General features: G+C 39.2%; 1 protein-coding gene across 1 annotated transcript in view; it reads right to left on the bottom strand.

Moving 5' to 3' along the window:
- kif16bb (kinesin family member 16Bb) overlaps positions 1-19,602 on the bottom strand; it is a 24,305-nt gene that overhangs the window by 3,508 nt on the left and 1,195 nt on the right. The window contains exons 5-17 of the mRNA XM_013914967.1: positions 18,522-18,619; positions 15,442-15,557; positions 15,214-15,356; positions 14,815-14,983; positions 14,059-14,178; positions 13,750-13,925; positions 13,588-13,647; positions 13,439-13,507; positions 7,435-7,554; positions 7,271-7,316; positions 7,051-7,188; positions 5,651-5,730; positions 2,776-2,864 (exon numbers count right to left, since the gene is read on the bottom strand). Of these exons, the coding sequence (XP_013770421.1) occupies positions 2,776-2,864; positions 5,651-5,730; positions 7,051-7,188; positions 7,271-7,316; positions 7,435-7,554; positions 13,439-13,507; positions 13,588-13,647; positions 13,750-13,925; positions 14,059-14,178; positions 14,815-14,983; positions 15,214-15,356; positions 15,442-15,557; positions 18,522-18,619 (1,424 nt within the window). The remainder of the gene's footprint in view (positions 1-2,775; positions 2,865-5,650; positions 5,731-7,050; positions 7,189-7,270; positions 7,317-7,434; positions 7,555-13,438; positions 13,508-13,587; positions 13,648-13,749; positions 13,926-14,058; positions 14,179-14,814; positions 14,984-15,213; positions 15,357-15,441; positions 15,558-18,521; positions 18,620-19,602) is intronic.

Below are 19,602 nucleotides of genomic sequence, written 5' to 3'. Positions count from 1 at the left end.
GTATTTTACCTCACAACAGGCTGTTACGTTCCTTTCAGTTAGGACCAAGTTCTCCATCTCTACCATAAAGGACTGATTGGTGAAGTGATGCAATGACAGTTGTCTCCACACAAACTCTGAAACATTCACTGTAACCACCGTCTTCCTAGCTGCTTGTCTAACCAAGCACATTTGTCCCACATTACCCCACTTGCCTGGTTGGCCAAGACAAACTAGTGGTTTTAAACTTCTTCCACTGGAGAATAATAAATACTACAGCTTGTTATAGCCTGTTCTGTGCCTTTACACAAGGTTTAAGTGTATACTTTGACCTTGTATCCCAGTTTGCCCTAAAACTTAAGACCTAAACCATCAAATGTGAGATCTTTCATAAAAACCTTTCATGTCCGATGAATACAATCAGGCACAAATGGACTCTAAATTGTAAAAGCATCTCAAGGACTGCTGGTAGGAGGATGAATCAAAGCCCAAAGGATCTGAATAACCCTGTTAATTAAATATTTTCAGTATTTCTTAAATTATAAAAACACATGAACAGTTCTTGCTTTGACATTGTGCAGAATCATGTGTAGATTGATTAACAGGGAAAATTAAATTAGACCGTTTTTAAAGACAAATCTGAAATCGGAAAGAGTGTACATGCCTTCCAAATGCACATTTCATATTGTCCTCTAATATTTATTCCAAATCCCTGAAAAGGCTAGTGAAGAGAGATTTTGCATTTTTGCTGTTTTTTAAAAACCCGCGAGTAATTTTAGTCTTCAAACATCTGAACTGGCTACAAAGTCATCTAATTTTGTATCATATTCAATTAGGAATTCGATATCAATGAAAGGACTGAGTTTGAAATGTTATTATGCAGATTTGTCACAACATCTGGAGAGGTGATTTTACCTTATTCTTGGAGGCAAAGCCAGGTGAGGAAATCAAAACGATTTGTGGTGATGCATTAAGCCTCTTCCTGCCCAAATTATTAGCGCTCTCAAAAGTGTGCAACCCCACTGAACAGGCAGGTTGCTTTTGGTGCAACAGAGCACCTCCCTTAGTAGCTGCCAGTCCTTTCACTGATGGCTTTTGTCATTCCCAGACCCCAACAGATCTCCAAAGCCAGCATTTGAATTTAAATGATTTGCTCTTATTTATTGTTCAGGATCATTTCCAAAATGACTCAGTAAAGTGAGATCCATTCTGTCCTTGCTGCGAGGGAGATTCTGCTATGCAAATAAGTAGAAAAAAGATTGAACACATATCTGAATACAAAGCGAAAAAGTCCTTCACTGAACCATTATGCTCAAACAGTGCATATGGGCACTTTGCCAGGTGAGAGGAGGAGATGTTAAATACAATGAATACATCATTTAATATTTTATGATGTGTGTTAATTGACACCCAGAGCAGAACCCAATAACCAAAGTGTATTTTGCAATGTGCCTCATATGCATTGCATGAGTTTTTCCTTCTGTCGACAGTCTCTCTCTGATCTGCTGTGAACACTGACAATCTATCTCCACCACTCACCACGACTGACTTCCTTTCTCCCTTTAGCAACAGACCAAGTTTCTGATGTAGGATAATGAAGACACTATTCCGCCAACATAAGCCGTGTAGTAACCCATATACATGTGTATTCACCCTTTCATATCTAAATCAAACATCACCAGACCAGTGGATCGGGAAGCAGGTGTCAGACTGAAAGCAGTATTAATCACATGAGTAGGATGGGGATACTGCGGTGTGAAGGAAATTATGTGTCAGACAGCTCCACATGCTGTAAAACATCAGGGTTAGCAGATCATGAGACCAGGGATGTCTCTCAAAACGCTCAGTGTGTTAGTAGGTGGTGAATAAGATTTTGGACATTAATTCACTGAACACTGAGACACTGGCATCAATGAACACTCACAATTTCAAAGGAGTGGCAGGGCATGAAGATTTCACCTTACCAAACGCTGATAAACATCATGGTACGCTATTGTTTAAAAAAAAAAAAAAAAAAAAAAAAAAAAAAAAAAGGGGGGGGCTGCAGTGCAAGTACCTTTTTTTTTTTTGTTGGCATATAGTCAAACCTCAAACCTGGTTAGCTATTCAAAATTAGAAAAGAGGCTGCTATTTTGCATCACTGCTGCTCATTAAAACAGTCTTTACTCTACCAAATTCACAAATCAAATACCAATAAATGCCAAAAATGTGATAGAAGACAGAACGGTTAGAAGCAAGTTAACTGTACTTTAAAAATAGATAAATCAAACACCACTAGGATCATTCATTACTGATGATACAGAGAGGAAAGTGGGGGGAAAGGCCTAACAAGAGAAGAATCTGCTGCAGATGGAGTAAAACAAGGGAAACTGCATAACTACTAATGAACATTAGTAACCTCCCCCCCCCCACTCTTTTTTTTTTTTTTAAACTGCATTGTGGGAATTTTCAGGGGAGCTGAACTTCAAGTGTGTTGCAGTAATTTTGAAAATGGGACACTGGGCAGGTCACTACCTAGTGAACAAGGTGCCATTCTCGGACATGCCCTTGGTTGTAGGAGAGCTGCCTGCTCCGATTTCCATGGGCTCAGCAATAAGGACTACAGAATGGCTTTTTGTATGTTCCCACCTCTCCTCACAGAAATGGTGCCATGATTTATGGCTTTGATTTGGTCTGTGTGCCCAACGAATGCTGCTCAATAAGCAGGCACGTTGCGGTGATTGAGGTGGAATGAATGCAGTTATGCTGGGCTCACAAAGTGCAGAGAGCCATTACACATGTCTGCATATGTCTTACCATCGACTTTGCACCATCGCCTTGGACAAATTCTCAGTAGAGTTGGACGAGTCGGTCACAGATGGGCTGAACACAGATGGCAATCCACTCTGCAGACAACAGAATGACACAGCACTGAAATCTGCCTCGGTATAAGAAACAAGTGACAGCTGCCTATGTTACATTTGCATTTGACCAGAGGTTTAGTTGATGCGTCTTCATTTTTAGTGTTTGCAGAAATGTCTAAACAGGTAATAGAAAAATACCGTATGAATCCATCGCACATGGCTAAAATAAAGTGGTAGTACGCAAAGTATTTCATTCTTCAACACAATTTCCATATTTAGTAAAACTGTATTAATATTCAGACAGAACACTTTAAAATATATATTTTTACACAACAGATACAGGCTACAGTCTAGATGTGCTAGCACATATTCAGACTAAGCGAAAGTGAAACTCTTGAGACCATCTCATTTAGAATCGATGTTAAAAATGAATGTTAAAGAGTCTCCTTGGAACCACAGCGGGGCCTGGATGCCGGTGCTTTACTTGGCTGTAATAGCGTGCCGCTTTCAATAATGCAAAGAGCAGAGAGCTGTCAAAAGCCAGAAGTACAACTGTGTCTAAAATGGTGTGTGAATCAATTTTACAACATGAAATGCTATAAAGCACAGGGTGCTCAAAGTTGCAGGCTTGACAGTCCATTCACTGACAAAGTTCTTTTTTTTTTTCATCTCGTAACTTTACTGAGCACTGATACTTTAATAAAAGTTCCAATTTCTTAGTGTGATCATTTTAGCAACATTAACATTGTACTACTCATTTCATTCGAAGTGCAAAGCACCAGGGTTGATAATCAATCACACTTATAAAATTATTCATCCCCCAGTTTATTTGGCTGAAAACACCAAGCTACAAATATAGTTTTCAATATTAAAGAGGCTTAGTGTATGGTGCCTTAAGTGCTCCATGGACAGCCTGAGAAACTCAGCCCTCGTCCACCTTTCCACTACATTAAGGGCGGCTGTTCTTTAACTGTCCAAAACCAAAAATGTGACATTTAAACACAAACGTTGAGAGAGAAGTTGTGGAATACGTGTATGCTTTAGTTACATTTTCAACACTTGTGTGTAGCCAAGTGCAACATTATGATCTTCTTGGAGACTAGGTCTGAAAATGTCCACTCAGTGTCATGACATGATTTCACTGTGCTATAAAGCTTTGGAGTAGTGAGCAGCCAAGCAACATTACAGTCTCTCAGCATCATCTAATGGTTTCAGAGCTCCTTTTGTTAACATGCTCCCCTAGTGTTTCTCATATAGGAGGCTCACAGAGAATAGTCTTTATTTTACATAGAGAAGGTAAAACACTGTGTTTGCATTTTTATTAAATAACTAACCTTACTTTTCCTTTTTGAGGTGGTTTGAGTAAATCTGCGACAAAGTCGTTTTGTCATATCTTGAATAGATGAACCTTTGAAACCTACTCAGCAGCTGCTGCACCATACAGGATTTTAACAAGAATCTGTAACACACCAGGACTCACTCCACGTTCAACTTCTAGCTACAAATGGCCACATGAGTGAAATAACTCAAGCATAGTGATTCATTTTCAGATGTTTTTTCTGTTGATCAGCGTAAAATAAATCCCAATGCCTGCTACCATGTAAAAGACAAAAATGTCAAAAGGACTCAATGCTAATTGTACACTGTTCATTTCACAGCATAGCTCTAAATATATATGGAAAATAAAAAGTAAATGAGAGATTGCTCTGTCATTTTAAAAGACAATTTATTTCTTGCCACAGTGTTGATGTTAGAGTTGTTTTTAATTTACTGGTATTTATTTTTCATTCAGTTTAAACTAATTTAGCATCAGTATTTGCTGACTGTAGCTATATGCAGTTTAAAAATGTTCAGAACAGTGAGGATAAGAACTGAGCACTTGCATATTCTGCATGTTGCATTTACAACATTTGGATAAATGAGACTTAAAGCCATATTGTTAAAATGTTTAGGTTTTATTTCATTAACTGAGATGTTTTTCACACCCAGTTTCAGTTTTTAGTTACAGTTGAATTAACCGTAATAAATTTGAACAGTAACAAATGCTGTGGCAGACTTGCAGTTGTCGAGTACATCCTTCTCGTTAACTTTTTAATTGATTAATAGCGTCAACTTTTTCTACTTTAATACTGGATGAAATGTATCCAAGTCTTCTTACATTTATTTTATCACCAACTAAAAATATGCCTTCAATAGATTTTATCAGGAATGCTTTACATTGATATATTACTGCAGAGAAAACAGTGCCTGCAGTATCCAAGAGTGTGAGGGAGTTTGTGCTTTCACACAATGCTTCTTTAAAAATACTAAAAGCCAAGAGGAAGCTGTTGCAAAAAGGACGAATAGCAGCCAGCTTTGAAAGGCACTGCACCTGGCCTCCTTTCAGGAACAGCAGGAGGCTTTTCTAGCGTGAGAAAGTTCTAAAGTTGGGAACATATTGTCCATGATATGAGCCAATTATTCAAAACCAACAAAAAAAGAGTTTTATATAAACAAGCAAAAACCTACACCAACTGAAAAGCTCATAGTTAATATTCTGATCAAAACAAAGCCATATGGATCCCACTCGTGGTGTGGTGGAACTTTCTCATGTAGATTTTGAACATGATATCAATATGAGTAATATTTGTCAGAGGTAGCAGGCATTACAGCAGGTAGTTATGGCAACAAAGAGCATGATGTTTACTTGCTTTTACAACATTACCAGCAGAAAATGCAGCTGAGGCACTCCTTCCCCCCCCCCGAGACACTACACTTTAGAAAAAAGTCTAGTAGTAGAAGACTCGGGATCTTTTCTGCATGCGGTGGTTTTTAGTATTTTACCATACCTGGTATTTCAGTCTAAGTTGGGAAGCAGTCGGTTGGTTAAACCAGAGTGTGGCTCCTTTTCCCAACTGTATGATGGCACCTAAAAGGGGGCCCAAGGGGTTATTCCTTGAAAGGAAATTGGGAAAATACCAATTAACTAGTCATTATGAACTTCATTACTATTTGGTGTCCAAAATAAAGAAAGAAAGAAAAATAATATGATGTGATTCATAGGGAAAACTGGTACAGTCAATGACAGATGCCGGTGACAAATCTGCCAGGAAACCTTTGGAGGTGTGGCACAGTCTGCATAATTTTTCTGTTGCCATGAGAATCTTCCCTTTGTTGTGGGATAGCAGTGACCCATATCTACACTGAACACCGGAGAAACTCGACAGAAAGCACAAAAATCCCCCACACAGTTTCGTCTGGTGAGTTAATGAATTGCCATCAGGAACACAATCCCCAACATGATTGGCAGTGGACAAGACCAGGGCGATAATTTACCAGAGAAAATGGTCCAAGGAAACTTGAGAAGTCTTGTAAAGCTATAGAATTGAAGTGATATTGGGGTTTATATATATCAGACTCACGTTCATGTGGCCATATCCACAGATTTTCACGAGGTCTCTCCCGCTTTTCCTTCTCTCTCAGCAGAGCGACTACTAATCTTGCTTCTACTAATGACTTCTGACGAGTGACAAAGTACCTGAGAGAGCGGCCTGTGATGGAATCCAGCTGCTGTTGGGCTGAAAATTACTATCATTTGTTCAAGAAAATAGGTTCAGATGCAGCCATTTCTGAAGGGGATATTGGATAAATTGAAATGCTTATGAAAGAGACTAGCATAGCCAGGCCCTGTGCTGCCTGGCTCTGTTTAAAGTTTTTATCTCTCAAAAGCCAAGCAACGGGGATGTGGAAGCAGGAAACAGTGAAAGCTCCCAGCCCTGGCAAGAAGTGCCGGCTCAGGGGGGCCAGAGTTCCAGCCCGGCTTGCCTCTGTCCTTTGAAAGGTTAATGTTCTGGCCCACTTCAAACCTGTCGGCCCTATCAACTCCATCTGCCAATTAAATGGAGGGCCTGGGGCTTTGTCTGGAGCTTTGTCCGGGGCCTCTCGCCCTTCAAAATGTTTAGTAAAAGAAATGGCATCTGCCCTATGGAGAGCTGTGTTCAGAATCCGCTCATGCCCCGAGTGCACGGCAGTAGGAGAACCGGGGAGATAAAGTGGATTTCATTTGAAGATGTGATGCAGCGATCATATATAACTGCATTCAAAATGGATGAAAGTCGTATTGGCTCCCACAAGCCAAAGGATTATGTATGAATGAGAGAGAGAGAGAAATCTTTTTTCTTATAGATTTCCAGCACCAGTGTTCATTAAAGAATGTCAAGAGTAAATTAAATATTACAGAACTGCTTACCCTGAGTCAGCTGGCAAGGATCGGTGACCACAGAGCCATTGACTAAGCACAGTGCACCATCCTGAGGGAACAGGGTTACAGTCCCAGCAATGTTCTCAAGCACACAATGCACACTGAGGAGCCCAGGCCCATGGAGCACTACAGTACAATTGTGAAAGTCAGTATAAGAAAGCAGCTGCCAATCTGAAGTAAGAAGCATGTCGTTAAAACCCCAACTCACCAATATCTTGGGTGCATGATGCTTTGCCAATTATGGTTCTGCCTTCCTATAGATTAGAAGATCATAAAAATACACAAAAAGTTATTGTGTGACAAAATAATTGAGACACTTTCCAATTAAATCAAGAGTAGTGCATAAATATGAAGCTCAAATAAACTATTCACTTTCAAGTAATAGAGGGCGATTCCAGTGCTTTGCAGATCTTCACCAACACCGATAAGGTGAGGCAAACAGCAATCCAACACCACTCCACTCCCCTCCTTCCTCAGAGTCACCGTCTCCTCCTACAGAGAACATACCACAAGACAAAAAGCTTATTTAATAGCCTGTAGCTGGAGTGGCATACAATATAAAATAAAAATGCTGACAGACATTTAATGGCAACCAGCAGAAAGCTGAATTCTTTATGACTGCTCTTCCTTGCCTGAAGGCCAAGCAGAATTGCAGCATTCCAACCATGTGTCACCATGAAACAGCAGATTGGCTACCGGCAAGAGAGACACTATAAATCATTTAGATTATCATGGCGAGAGTCAAACTGTACATCGTGATCAGCGAGTGCGACAGACGCAATACTGCTCACCCACAACACACACACACACACACACACACGCACACACACGCTGTTGCCTTTAGTGGTACATGGCAATCAAAATACTATAGAGCTTGTAAAGTATGTTGCCGTTACTTGAAGATGGCAAACCTCCACTGCTTTCATTTCAATTTACAGTGTTGCCCAAAGCAGTGTTGTATGGAAGGTCACACTAAAGTGAATGCCTGTGCTTATTTTAGATTTTTTTTTTCCCACCATAAAACATTGCATGAGTCGGCACAAATGTAAAATAAATAAATAAAAAATAAATAAAATAACAAATCAATTAGTGAACAGCATTAAAATCACCACACTTAACTTATGGATCATTACTGCTCTGTAGTTGTAGATAAATCAGAAGTTAAATCAGAAGTCAAAAAATAAGAATTTACTTTACTGTAAAATCTGTTAAGGATACCTCTGCTAAATAATAATTTGATAGTGTCCTCTATGGAAATCCAATAGGTAGAAATATCGATTTAATCCTCGAAAGCCATTTCTAAAGCTCAGGAAAGCTACACTTAAAAGTCTGATCTGCTTCATATTCCGCTTCACTGCCTCCAGCAATTGTTGCAGAGGAAATGTTGCAGCATTAGTCAGACAGCTATACTGCATACGTGTCTGTCAGGCAGTGATATTCATTTTACTTTGTATAATTCCATTCTTTACTTGACTAAAAAGGTATGGTTCAGTTAAAGAAAAGACCTGACAAGCTGCTGACTGCGTAAATACACAGAGCGGTTCATTTGCAAATTATAAAACAAGAAATTTAACACTTTGCTTCGGATGAACTGTAGGTTTAAATGACACAGAACTGAGCAATAAAGAGAGAAACTCAGCTCTCTAAGCGTTTAACCTTTTCCTTGCAGTGTAATGGCTGTTGCTCTTGAATAACCCAGAGTCTACCCATGTATGAGTGCCCTATGACAAGTATCCTCCTGTTAAACTGGTGGACCATTGCCTCACATTGCCACGGATTAGGAAAAGTAACTTTCAACCTCATCCTGCTGCTCTATCGAATAGATTGGACCGTGAAGCGAGAGACGCGTCCACCACCAGCACCACCTCTCTCATCGGCAGTTGAGAGATGGAAGAAATCCTTTTTTTCTAATGAAGAAGGAGAGGCATCGACCACAGCCCCTGTACTTAATTAAAAGGGATTTTTCACAGACTTCATTAGGAGGTGAGGAGCAGCCTGGCAGATTAATGCACTGTGTCCACTTTCCTCAGACACCAGGAACAGATGAGATACTCTTATTTTCCCCTCACATTCACACACTTGCTCCTCACCACACCCAGTCACTCTGTGTGTAACGCAAGGACACACTCTGTTCAGACAGCTGGTGAACATACTGTAATTAACCGTGGCCTGGACCAGCAGCCAGTCTTGGGCAGCATTTAGGATTCCATTAAAAGCCATCATTTGTGGTTGGGTAGAATTTTAATGGACTTTACAGCACTTTGACAGGTCAGGTTCCCGACTTAGACAATATGCATTTCAAAACACAGTCAACCAATCGACTTTTCCGACTTCTTTGTCAAGTGGAGCAACTTGCCAAAACAGTTTATGAAAAAAATAAATGGCATTTAGATTTCTTTGTCACATTAAAAAGGTTGAATCCCAGATTGCAGTGTTTTTAAAAGTTAAAATGACATGTAAAAGAAAGGCACGTTTTCAAATGGCATAAAGCCTTTTGTTTGCAATGAATGCTAGTTAAGAATTGAATAAGAATCAAAGAGACCTGGCACCTCATTAAAAGTGATTTATTTTTAATATGCTTTGTTATCTGGGAGCATACTACATGTGAGAGCTGAATTTCAACCAACTGGTTATCAACTGTTGTTTTATTAGCCTGATATGCCTTCTAGCCATCAGCATGTGGTCATGCATTCATGCATGCAGTCAATAGCTGTCACATGCAATGCTTTACATAACATGCTGAACTTTCACCGATTCAAGGAGACTGCAGCGACATTAACTGTTATCTTGCCAATATGTCAAGTTTAACTGATTTTAGGGACAGAGCAAGAAGAGTGTAGAGGTGAAGTCAGGACCGCTGTAATAAAAACAGATTGTTATTTCCATCTGCATAATTTATATTTGGCAGTATGGCCCTCTCCTCCTTCCACGTGCATAAATGGAAAGCAAAAGGTGGGGAGAGCAGCAGCAAGACCTGGCACAGAACGGAGCAAGCAAGTGTCAGAGACAATCCTGCAGTACCTGGAGTTGAGGTAGGTTGCAAAGTGGCTTGCGTGTTCTCCGATAACTTCAAAATAAAGATAACTAAATAAAAACTAATCCTTAAGAGACAAAAACTATCATGAAGTCATTGACAGCAAAAATGAAATTAAAATATTCTGGAGAAATGAGATCCAATCAGAACTAATTAAGTTGTGTTAGAAAGGCAGGCCGGGTTAGTTCCCCCAGCGCTATTTGTAAACTGTACAACTAACTCCCATGCTCAAAGTTTCTCACAAAAACAACAAAATATTAACACTGGTGAGGAAGAGAAGTCATATGGACACTTTGCGTTTGATGTCAAGGAAAATAAGTCTTCCTGTAAACCCTGTGGAACAACACTCACAGGTCAAAGCAGAACAAACTTAAACACTTTATATTTTAAATCAACTGAATCAACTTCATAATCAATGATCTCTGATAAACTAAAAGAATTCAGATGCCTCAAGTACGACTAAAAAGGCGTTTTAACAAAAGGCTATGATCGAAACTGAATCAAAGTTTGCTGACAAAATTAACACTGGTGGTTTGCAGGTGTACATTAATGCAATGAGCTAGCACTGTCATCAGCTGATTTGTCAGGAGTCAGTTAAGAACACCTTTGTTTGTTTTAACTATGCTCAGTACATTAAGGAAAAAAAAAAAAAAAAAAAAGGAAAATCAGTTCAGTTTTGTGCCAAGCTTTGCCCACATGTGAAGAAAGGCTTATACAGCTTGTGAAATGCTATAATAATTACATTGTGTTAACTGCTGACACTACAAATAAAATTCACATTAAACAGAGCGAGGCTCAGAGCGGGGTTTAAGTTGTGCTGTTGTGCTGATTGTAGCATGTCTGGGAAATGCAGAGACTACGACGATCAAAGAAAAGCCGTGGTTCATTTTATCTTACTGAAATAGAAGTCCCTCCCACAACACTGTGTTACAAGGGGACCCAAAAGGTTGGCTGGGGGAGCAGGGTGCAATTCTGCTCATGAAGTAGGAACTACTTACAAATATCTGTGCGTGTGTGTGTATATTATAATTTTGTTTAAGGTTTCCCCCCCCCACCCCCACCGCCCTCCTTGCAGTAAAACATTTAACTTTACCCTCTTCCTGCCTTTTTTGTTCTCTCAATCTCTTGCCGCCTCCGTCTGGTAAGAGGCTGCTCCGGAATCCATCTCATATTAATTACTTTCTCTTTCCCACATGCCCTGTAACCAATCTGGGAAGCTGACGATGAATAACTTTGCATTCTAAATCTGCTTTGAATACAGAATTCAAAATTCTGTTTACACCGCTCTTGGTCAACTTGTCTCCTTAAGGCCTGAGCAGAAATTCTCATCAAGCTTTCAGCAACAGGAGGAACTGAATTAAACACAAAATATATGAAACTTGGAGATGTGGAGAAGATGGTTCTTAAATTAAAAACCATATGCTAGATGTAGAGAACAGGTAATGTACATAAAACCCATTTCCAACCCTTTTTCCTCATATGAAACGTGTTGATGCCATACTGCATCTGCATTCAACCTTATAGCTAAAGCTTTTCCCCCTTAGGTGCTTTTGCTGAATTTTAAAATGACCATCTTCCATTTGCACTTGAGGTGCATCTCTGTACTGATCCTAGTACAGACTCCACCTCTAATATCTGCAGCATTCCATGCAGGAATCCCACTTATCATTTTGCACCCAGGCAGAATGCAAATGCACAAGAAGACAAATGTCAAATCCATAAAGTCAATCATCAAACACTTAGAGTTTCACCAACACAAATGTGCCTACCGGTCACCAGTGCACTGGCCTTTTCACCTAGGTGTCACATTGTATCATGCATTTTAAACAATGTGTCTACATGAATGAGCACAGCTGTTTTTAAAAAAAAAAGAAAAAAAAAGATGGGTGATGTTGCCTTTGAGCATAAAGTTATCACTGCTCGAATATGCAAACAGATTTATACCATAGTAACTCTAATTAACATGCTGGACAGACAGAAATGAAAGTACCATATGTCAATAATCAAGCCCTCTTAATTAGGATCCGTGACAGAAGCTAATGAGTTCCGATACATGCCCGGGAATAAAAGGGCTGTCAAACCACTAAATGTCACCTACTAACCACCATCTGAATAGAATGTTAATTATTCACCGTACACATATAGCTGACATTCATGTGTATGGTATTTAAATCCTTACACAATGTCCTCATAAAAGCAAAGTAAACCTCTTGCTTTGCTGCTGCATTACTAATGGCTGACACACACATATTCAGACATCATTCAAAATCCGAAACAACAAAATAGCTTAACGCCATGAAAAACCACTAAAAGGAACGCATTAATAGCATGTATAATGACAGAGACAAGAGGTCACGCCATTCTTTTCATGACTGGCACGCTTCACGGTTGAATGCATAATGCAAGACGCTTCTTGGCTGAACACAAGGAGACCCAAACAAACGACATTTGGTGTTTTTTGGGAGGTCGGGCATAAACTCAGCAGAGGAACAGAGTTAAGTTTCATTTTCGGCTGGCATTGCTGCCATTTTTTGTTTCACCTTGGAGTCTTTCGAAGCTGCTGCCACCCCATTTTTGCCTCAGAAAAGTCATATTTGTTGAGGGAGAAGACATATCTGTTCTGTTTCTCTTTTTAAGGCTCCCCAAACACTGTTGCAACCCAACTTTACAACCATTATACGAGCTCCGCTTTTGGATGCCACTTGCATCCAAATAGATGTAAAAATTTTATTTAAATGCTAGACTGAGTCTACTCCCTGTGAAGCAGTTATTCACAAGACTTGCAGTGACACCAGCTGGCAGGATCTCCTCACTGCAAGCAGTAAAACCTACTAAGACTGCTTTGGGGAGCTTGCTGCTTTGCTGATTAATAGTGTTAAAAACCTTTTCTATACTCTGTGCCCTCCTGTTCTAATCACATATCTTTCTGCTCCAAACTTTCATCATTTTTATATCTTTCTTAACATAATTTATTATAACACAAATAATTCCAAAGAGGGACATAGAAAATTAGGCAAGCAGCAAGGGTGCTTAACATTAGAATAAAATGTGAAGCAGTTTAAGAGTAAAGTGTTTATCCCAACTCTGTGCAAAAGAAAAGCAGGTACAGGGGTTTGGGCTGTCTGTACATCTGATTAAATGGAAGAACTACAACAAACCTATTCAATGGAACAATGCAGGGCAACAAGTACTTCTCTCCGGTCTTATTATCCTCTAGCTCATATCCAAGAGTCAAATATAACCCGCTGGCATTTGTGAGTCAAACAAACCAATGGTAAATTGGCCCCGAGGATTCTCAAGCAGACGTTCATATTTAAATGCATGAATGAATCATTTTTGTACCTGCAGAATATTCAGTGTCTCCCTCCACGTGCTGCTTCTGTTCTTGGTCAATGCTACTACCTGGAGGGACTGCAGAAATAACAGGTTTATTATTTACAAAAGGGAACTTCAAAATGCCTTTCATTTCTATTCTGCAGAGGATGACTCACCTTTGTCTCATTCAGCTCCTCCTTTACATCCACAGAGGATAATGGCACCTCATGCCCAACCTAAAGTAACAGCAAGAAAACAATACAACCTACAAAATAAGCTTTGAACAAGAAACACTATAAGATGTTTATGCCTCCTGTGAATGTGAGCATATGCAGGACCTGAGTGGCTTCTTTTAGTAGTTGATTGAGTTTGGTAACCTCTGACTGCAGTTCCCTCATCACCTTCATACTGCCATTATCGTTCACTGTGGGAGAGTTCACTATGTTTTTAGCTTGACTGGCAAAACGCAAAGTGTTCAGGGTCTCCATGTAGTTCACATCAGCAGGAGAAATGGCTGCCAAGGGGGGGTCATCAAGAAGGGACACATGTTCATGAGGAGTGTGAAAACAGAAGATGGAAAATAAAAGAATTATGTGGTTAATAATGCTTCCAATATCAAAAACAGGTAAGAATTAAGTAATACATACTTGCTATCATAGTAGTCTTAGAGTTTCCACCCAGGCTGTCTTTTAGCAGCCATGTCAGCACAGAGTCTCTGTAAGGAATGAAGATCTGTTTTGTTGTTGACACTCCTACACCAAGGTCAGCTGAGAGTATCAAAAACAAAAGTACTCAGTCAAATACTAGAAAGGTAAAATGTTTCATCCACAAGTTGTATATAAATTCTGAGAACTAAATGCTCACTACTGAATATGTATTCTTCAGAAAAAGGCATCTAATTATCAATGGAATATGCATTTCAACCATAATTTCAAGGGTCATTTATTTTTTTGTTTTGTTTTTGTTTTAAATTACTTGACTACTTAAAAGATAAATTCAGCCAATGTGATATCCCTCACTGGTCAGTGAAGTTATGTCTAAGCATATCTTGCTTAATATCCTTTTTTTATCCTGTAATTGACTGTCATTTGCAAAACAAATATTAGTATTAGAAAGTAAAGACTGAGACATAAACCCATCTAAAGTCTTTACTGAGGTCACCGATCAAGGAAGCATCCCACAAACATCTCAACAACAAACCTCATTTAAAAAAAATAAGCAGAGTCGCCCTCTGCTGGCCATTGTAAAAAGTATAGGTCTAAGAGCCCTTCTGCTGCACAGCTACATCCATCTTTCATATAGATTTCTATGTAAAGAGTTTGATTTGACAGCTAAGAAAAAAACTAGGGTTGTAAATAGGTCCCAAACAGTAATTCCACAGCAAAATGACTGACTGCCTTTACCTAGAGCTGAGATCACATGTCCCAATGTGACCAGAGATTTGTTTATGTCGGCACTTTCCTTCAACCTGCCTCCTACTGTGCGTGTGGGATCAACTTTCTCGCTGCCTGCCAGGTCTACCAGGTGGATCTTACTCACTGTCTCGTATAACGGTTCTGCATCACACCACACCTGTCCCAGGAAACAAAAAAGGCAATATCACAGAAGAATATACTTCCGTGTATAAGTGATATCACAAACAGAGAAAATGAAAGCCTGTGAAAAATAACACCACAACAGATCAGGTCTCATTATCTCATAAAAGTCTCAGCGGTTTTGGGGGACGGCTTTTGTTAACACCCACAGATCTCTAGCAAACATTTTACTTTGGCCAAATTCAAACATCAAGCACTGTGTTTCACCTGAGTGAACATTATGGTGAAGATGGCATGGGAGCGCTTGCTGAAGTCATTCACTCCCCTGCTGGCTGTGGTGCGCTTGGCATTGCCGAGAATGATCAGGCCCTCCACTTCACTGTAGCTTTGTACTAAATGCTTGGACAGATCTATGAGTTATATATATTTTTTGCATCAGATTTTATGCAAACACAACTAGGATGGACATAGAATACAGGATAAAAACAGTCTTACTCTCTACATAGGGACCATGCCTAGGATGCTCCCTCACGCTCAAGCCCCCATCATCTGTAGGTGATGCTCTCTTTTTGAGAAGATCCTGCATCCGCTCATTGCAGATCTCAAGATAGCTGGTACAAAGATAAAAATACAATGTGGAACCATGATTTATTTTAAAAAAAAGGTGACAAAGGTGCAATGGAATATCTGTTTTCATTGTTAATCTGCATGCCAAATACCAATAAAGTTACTATTAACTCTAAGAAAAGAGATGCACAGTGAGGCCAAATGGTTGTTCTTATGGCGTTCTGCATGTACTGGCAAAAGAAATAATGAAAAATATGGAAAGCAGGTTTGACAGAGTGCTTTAACCTCCTAAGACCTGAACTCTTCCACAGCATGCATTTTTAATTTCTTTGATATTTGGGCTGATTGGGACCTGATAAATATCAAAACAAAGAATTACCAGATTTATTTTTTTTACCTAATTTTTGTTTCTGAGAAAAATGAGAGCCACATATGAGGATATTCATTTGAAATTTTGATAGAACAGTAGCAGTATAATGTCCTCGTAAGTGGATATCAGGCTCCTGTAGAGCAAAACTGAGTATTTTGGTCTAAATAACCAAAAATGTGATGTCCACATATGTGGACGCCAGGTCCTAGGAGGTTAATCAAAGTTATGGTGCATCTGTGCAAGACGCAATGGGACTAGTGTCTGATTCAAAAACAAACAATGTGGGGCATAAAGCAATTAGGCTTTAGAGAAGCATGCATGGCAGCAATAAAATGGGAGGAACCATGCCCTGCTCATGTAGCCGTGTATGTTTTTTCCCGGCACAGGGCTGAGAACTCAGACAGCAAACTTAGCATTTTGTTGTTGATGTTGTTTTATTTTTATGTATTCTGAGGGGGGGAAAAAAACAAAGTCAAGCTCTGCAGCTTCTTTCGCTTATAAAAAAAAAAAAAAAAAGAACAAGTACAGATGTGTTAATTGTCAAATGTTATACCTGAGTCTTTTTAAGATATTCTAAAAAAATAAAAAAAATAAAAAAAACACGGACATGCAAACGCGATCAAATAAAATCCAATTACAGAGTTAATTTAAACGCAAATGTGCCAGCAGCGCACATGCAAACAGATGGCAAAACAATGATTTCAAAGTAGTTTGACTTAAAAGCAGCAATCTAATCTAACATAATAATTTAGGGGAACAGCTGGGACATAAAACACACTGTGATGAGACTAGATTTCATCTGGGATTTTGAACATTACAGGGTTATAGCAATAAAACGTTGTGCCTTTTTCTGGTTTCATTACATTTAGGCCTTTCAATTTTTCTAAATGATGTGACTGTTCCAGCAAAGTGAGAATAATGATGAACGGGAATGGGTTTTTTACCCTTTATTACTGCTGGCTCATTTATATTCTACAATCAAGAACAACTCAATAAGAATCATCACGGCACATCACTCTGACTTCTGAGTTGAGTTACCATCGGCTAAAAACAGTAGACCTTTGCACAAAGTACATAGTTTCATATAAACAACAGGAAAAAGTCTGTATCCAGATGCTCTCCAGCAACACCAGTAGTTTTATAAAACTGTTTAATGCCCAAAGTCTTTTTAATTCACTGGCCTCCATGTCTCTTGTGAAACAACAGCATTGCACACGTTTTTGCTTCATATCCTTCGTTCTCCACATTCTGCATGATAATTAACCTGCCCAGCAAAGCAGAACCACCTCTTTAAATATGTTTCCCTTCAAACTGGATGACAATTCTCTCTGAGATTAATGCTTATATAAAGTTTCATTTCAATTCAACTCAAGCTGAATTATATAGCACCAATTGACAAGAGCCATCTCAAGGTGCTTTAAACCGTAAAGATCCTACAGTATTCTGAATAAAACCACGGCAATCAGACAACTCTTTATGAGCAGCAATTTGTGACAGTGGGAAGGAAAAAGTCCTTTTTAACAATGAAAGTTTTAAACCTAATCTTAAAAGTAGAGAGGGTGACTGTCTCCGGAACCAAACTGGGATCTGGCTCCGCAGGAGAGGAGCCTGAAAGCTAAGGTGCTTCCTCCTCCCATTCCAGTTTAAGAAACTTAACAACAGCAAGTGAGCCAGTCTGAGAGCAGAATGCTCTATTGGGATAATATGATGGTATGAGGTCTTTAAGATACGATGGGGCCTCATTATTTCAGACTTTATATGTCAGGGGAAGGATATTAAATTCACTTCTGAAGAGAACTTAATATAGAGGAAATGTGCTTTCTAGTCCCTGCCAGTAGTCTTACTGCAGCATTTTGAATTAACTGAAGTTTTTGGTGGAAATTTTTGGAACAACTTAATAATGAATTACAGCAGTACAGCCTAGAAGTAATAAATGCATGAACTAGTTTTTTTTAAGCATCACTCTGAGGCAGGATCTTTCTAATCTTAGAGATATTACACAAATGTCAGAAAGCAGTCCAACATATTTAATTTTTGCATTGAAGGACTACAAGATTCCTCAAGATTCCTTTTTATGGCCAAATATTGCAACACTGGGTTTGTCTGAATTTAGAAGAAATTCAAATGTAACCCAGGTCTTGATGTCATTAAGCTAACCCTAATAACTGATTTTTGTTATCTGGTCTCATGGGTAAAGAAAGCTGGGTACCATCTGCATGGCAATGAAAACATATGCTATGCCTTCTAATGATACTGCTGAAGCAATTTAATGACGCACGTATAATGTAAATATAAATGGTCCCAGCACAGAACCCTGTGGAACAATGACCAAGCTACATGTGTTAAAGACTCCCAATTTACATGCACAAATTACAATCTGACAGATTTAAACCATTGGAGCACATTTTCTTTATTATCAATGCTGTGTTTTAATCTCTAATAACATTTTGTGGTCAGCGGTATCCAATGCCACACTGAAGTCTGTCAGGACAACCTGAAACAAGTCCACTGTCAGAGGCTATAAAAATAATAAGGGAAAAAAAACTTGAAGGTCCATCACTGACAAAAAATAAGTTTCTCTCTACTGAAATATGATTTCTGAGCACATGTTTGAAAGTTAAGTGTGATGGTTCTTTACCTGACCTCTGTGTGGAACATCACGGCATCGCTCTTGCTCCTGTGAGATATCTCCCAGAACAAGCCTTCACAGATCCGTGGGATTAAACCTTTATCGTGCTGACACATTAGACAGGAAACAAAATGATACAGACACTTTAAAATGACAATTATGCTCCTGCTATGCTCTTTTAATTTGGGTGTCGTACTATGTAATGCTGTGCCATGACCACAACTCAGTATATGCAAAGTCTGCTGAATAACACAAACAGCTCATCCTGATATAGAATTACTGAAGCATAAAAGCAATTCCAGTCTGAGCTACATGCCCCCTTGTTTTAATTACAAAGTAACAGATAGTAAGCATTAAAAGCCATATATAATTATCTGGGATGTTGACAGCAGCTCTGGTGATGACCTTGCAAAAGTCTCCTGGTAGACAAGCTGAAACCTCACTGATAATGTGAAATTCCCATTGCTGCGCAAGGTGAGGGAAAAAAAAAAGCGGTGGGTTGCTGGCCTCATCAAATTTTCTGATTAGTAAGGAGAAACAAACACACCTGATGAGGCCGCTATCAGCCAGCCTCTAATGCGACGAGAAGTCAGTGCTGTGTGCACAGTGGGGTTAGCACTACTGCAGTGTTATCTGTAAAGAGCTGTGACATCCCATAATTCCCTGATTATGGTCGGGTTTATTTACAGGTCACATTCGGCATGCATTTTGAAATGAGGCATGGAAAATAGGCCCTGTACCTCAAATAAAAACAAAACTAAAAAGAATGAAATGCAATTTTTCACCACAAATTATTCACATTATTCTGGTAAAAAAGGACAAAAAAAAAAAAACTGAATGAAAGGCATGCACCTTCAAAAAGGGCTTATCACAATTATTGATGGCATGTCAAAGAACAGACTTGAACCATTGACTCCTACAGTGAAGGGATTCAGTCCCCACAGGGCACGATGACTCACAGAAACAGTGTGAAAATGAATGTGAATAGTACGCTGTGACCTTTACAGTCACCAGCTCTCAAACTAATTCTATGTGAAAGTTTGGACTGATGTGTGTGACAGAGCTCTCCATCCCTGTCATCATAATGAAA

This window comes from Pundamilia nyererei, unplaced genomic scaffold (assembly GCF_000239375.1).
Source record: "Pundamilia nyererei isolate P.nyererei 1_Seehausen unplaced genomic scaffold, PunNye1.0 scaffold00241, whole genome shotgun sequence".
NCBI lineage: Eukaryota > Metazoa > Chordata > Actinopteri > Cichliformes > Cichlidae > Pundamilia > Pundamilia nyererei.
This window is presented reverse-complemented; position numbering and strand designations above follow the sequence as displayed.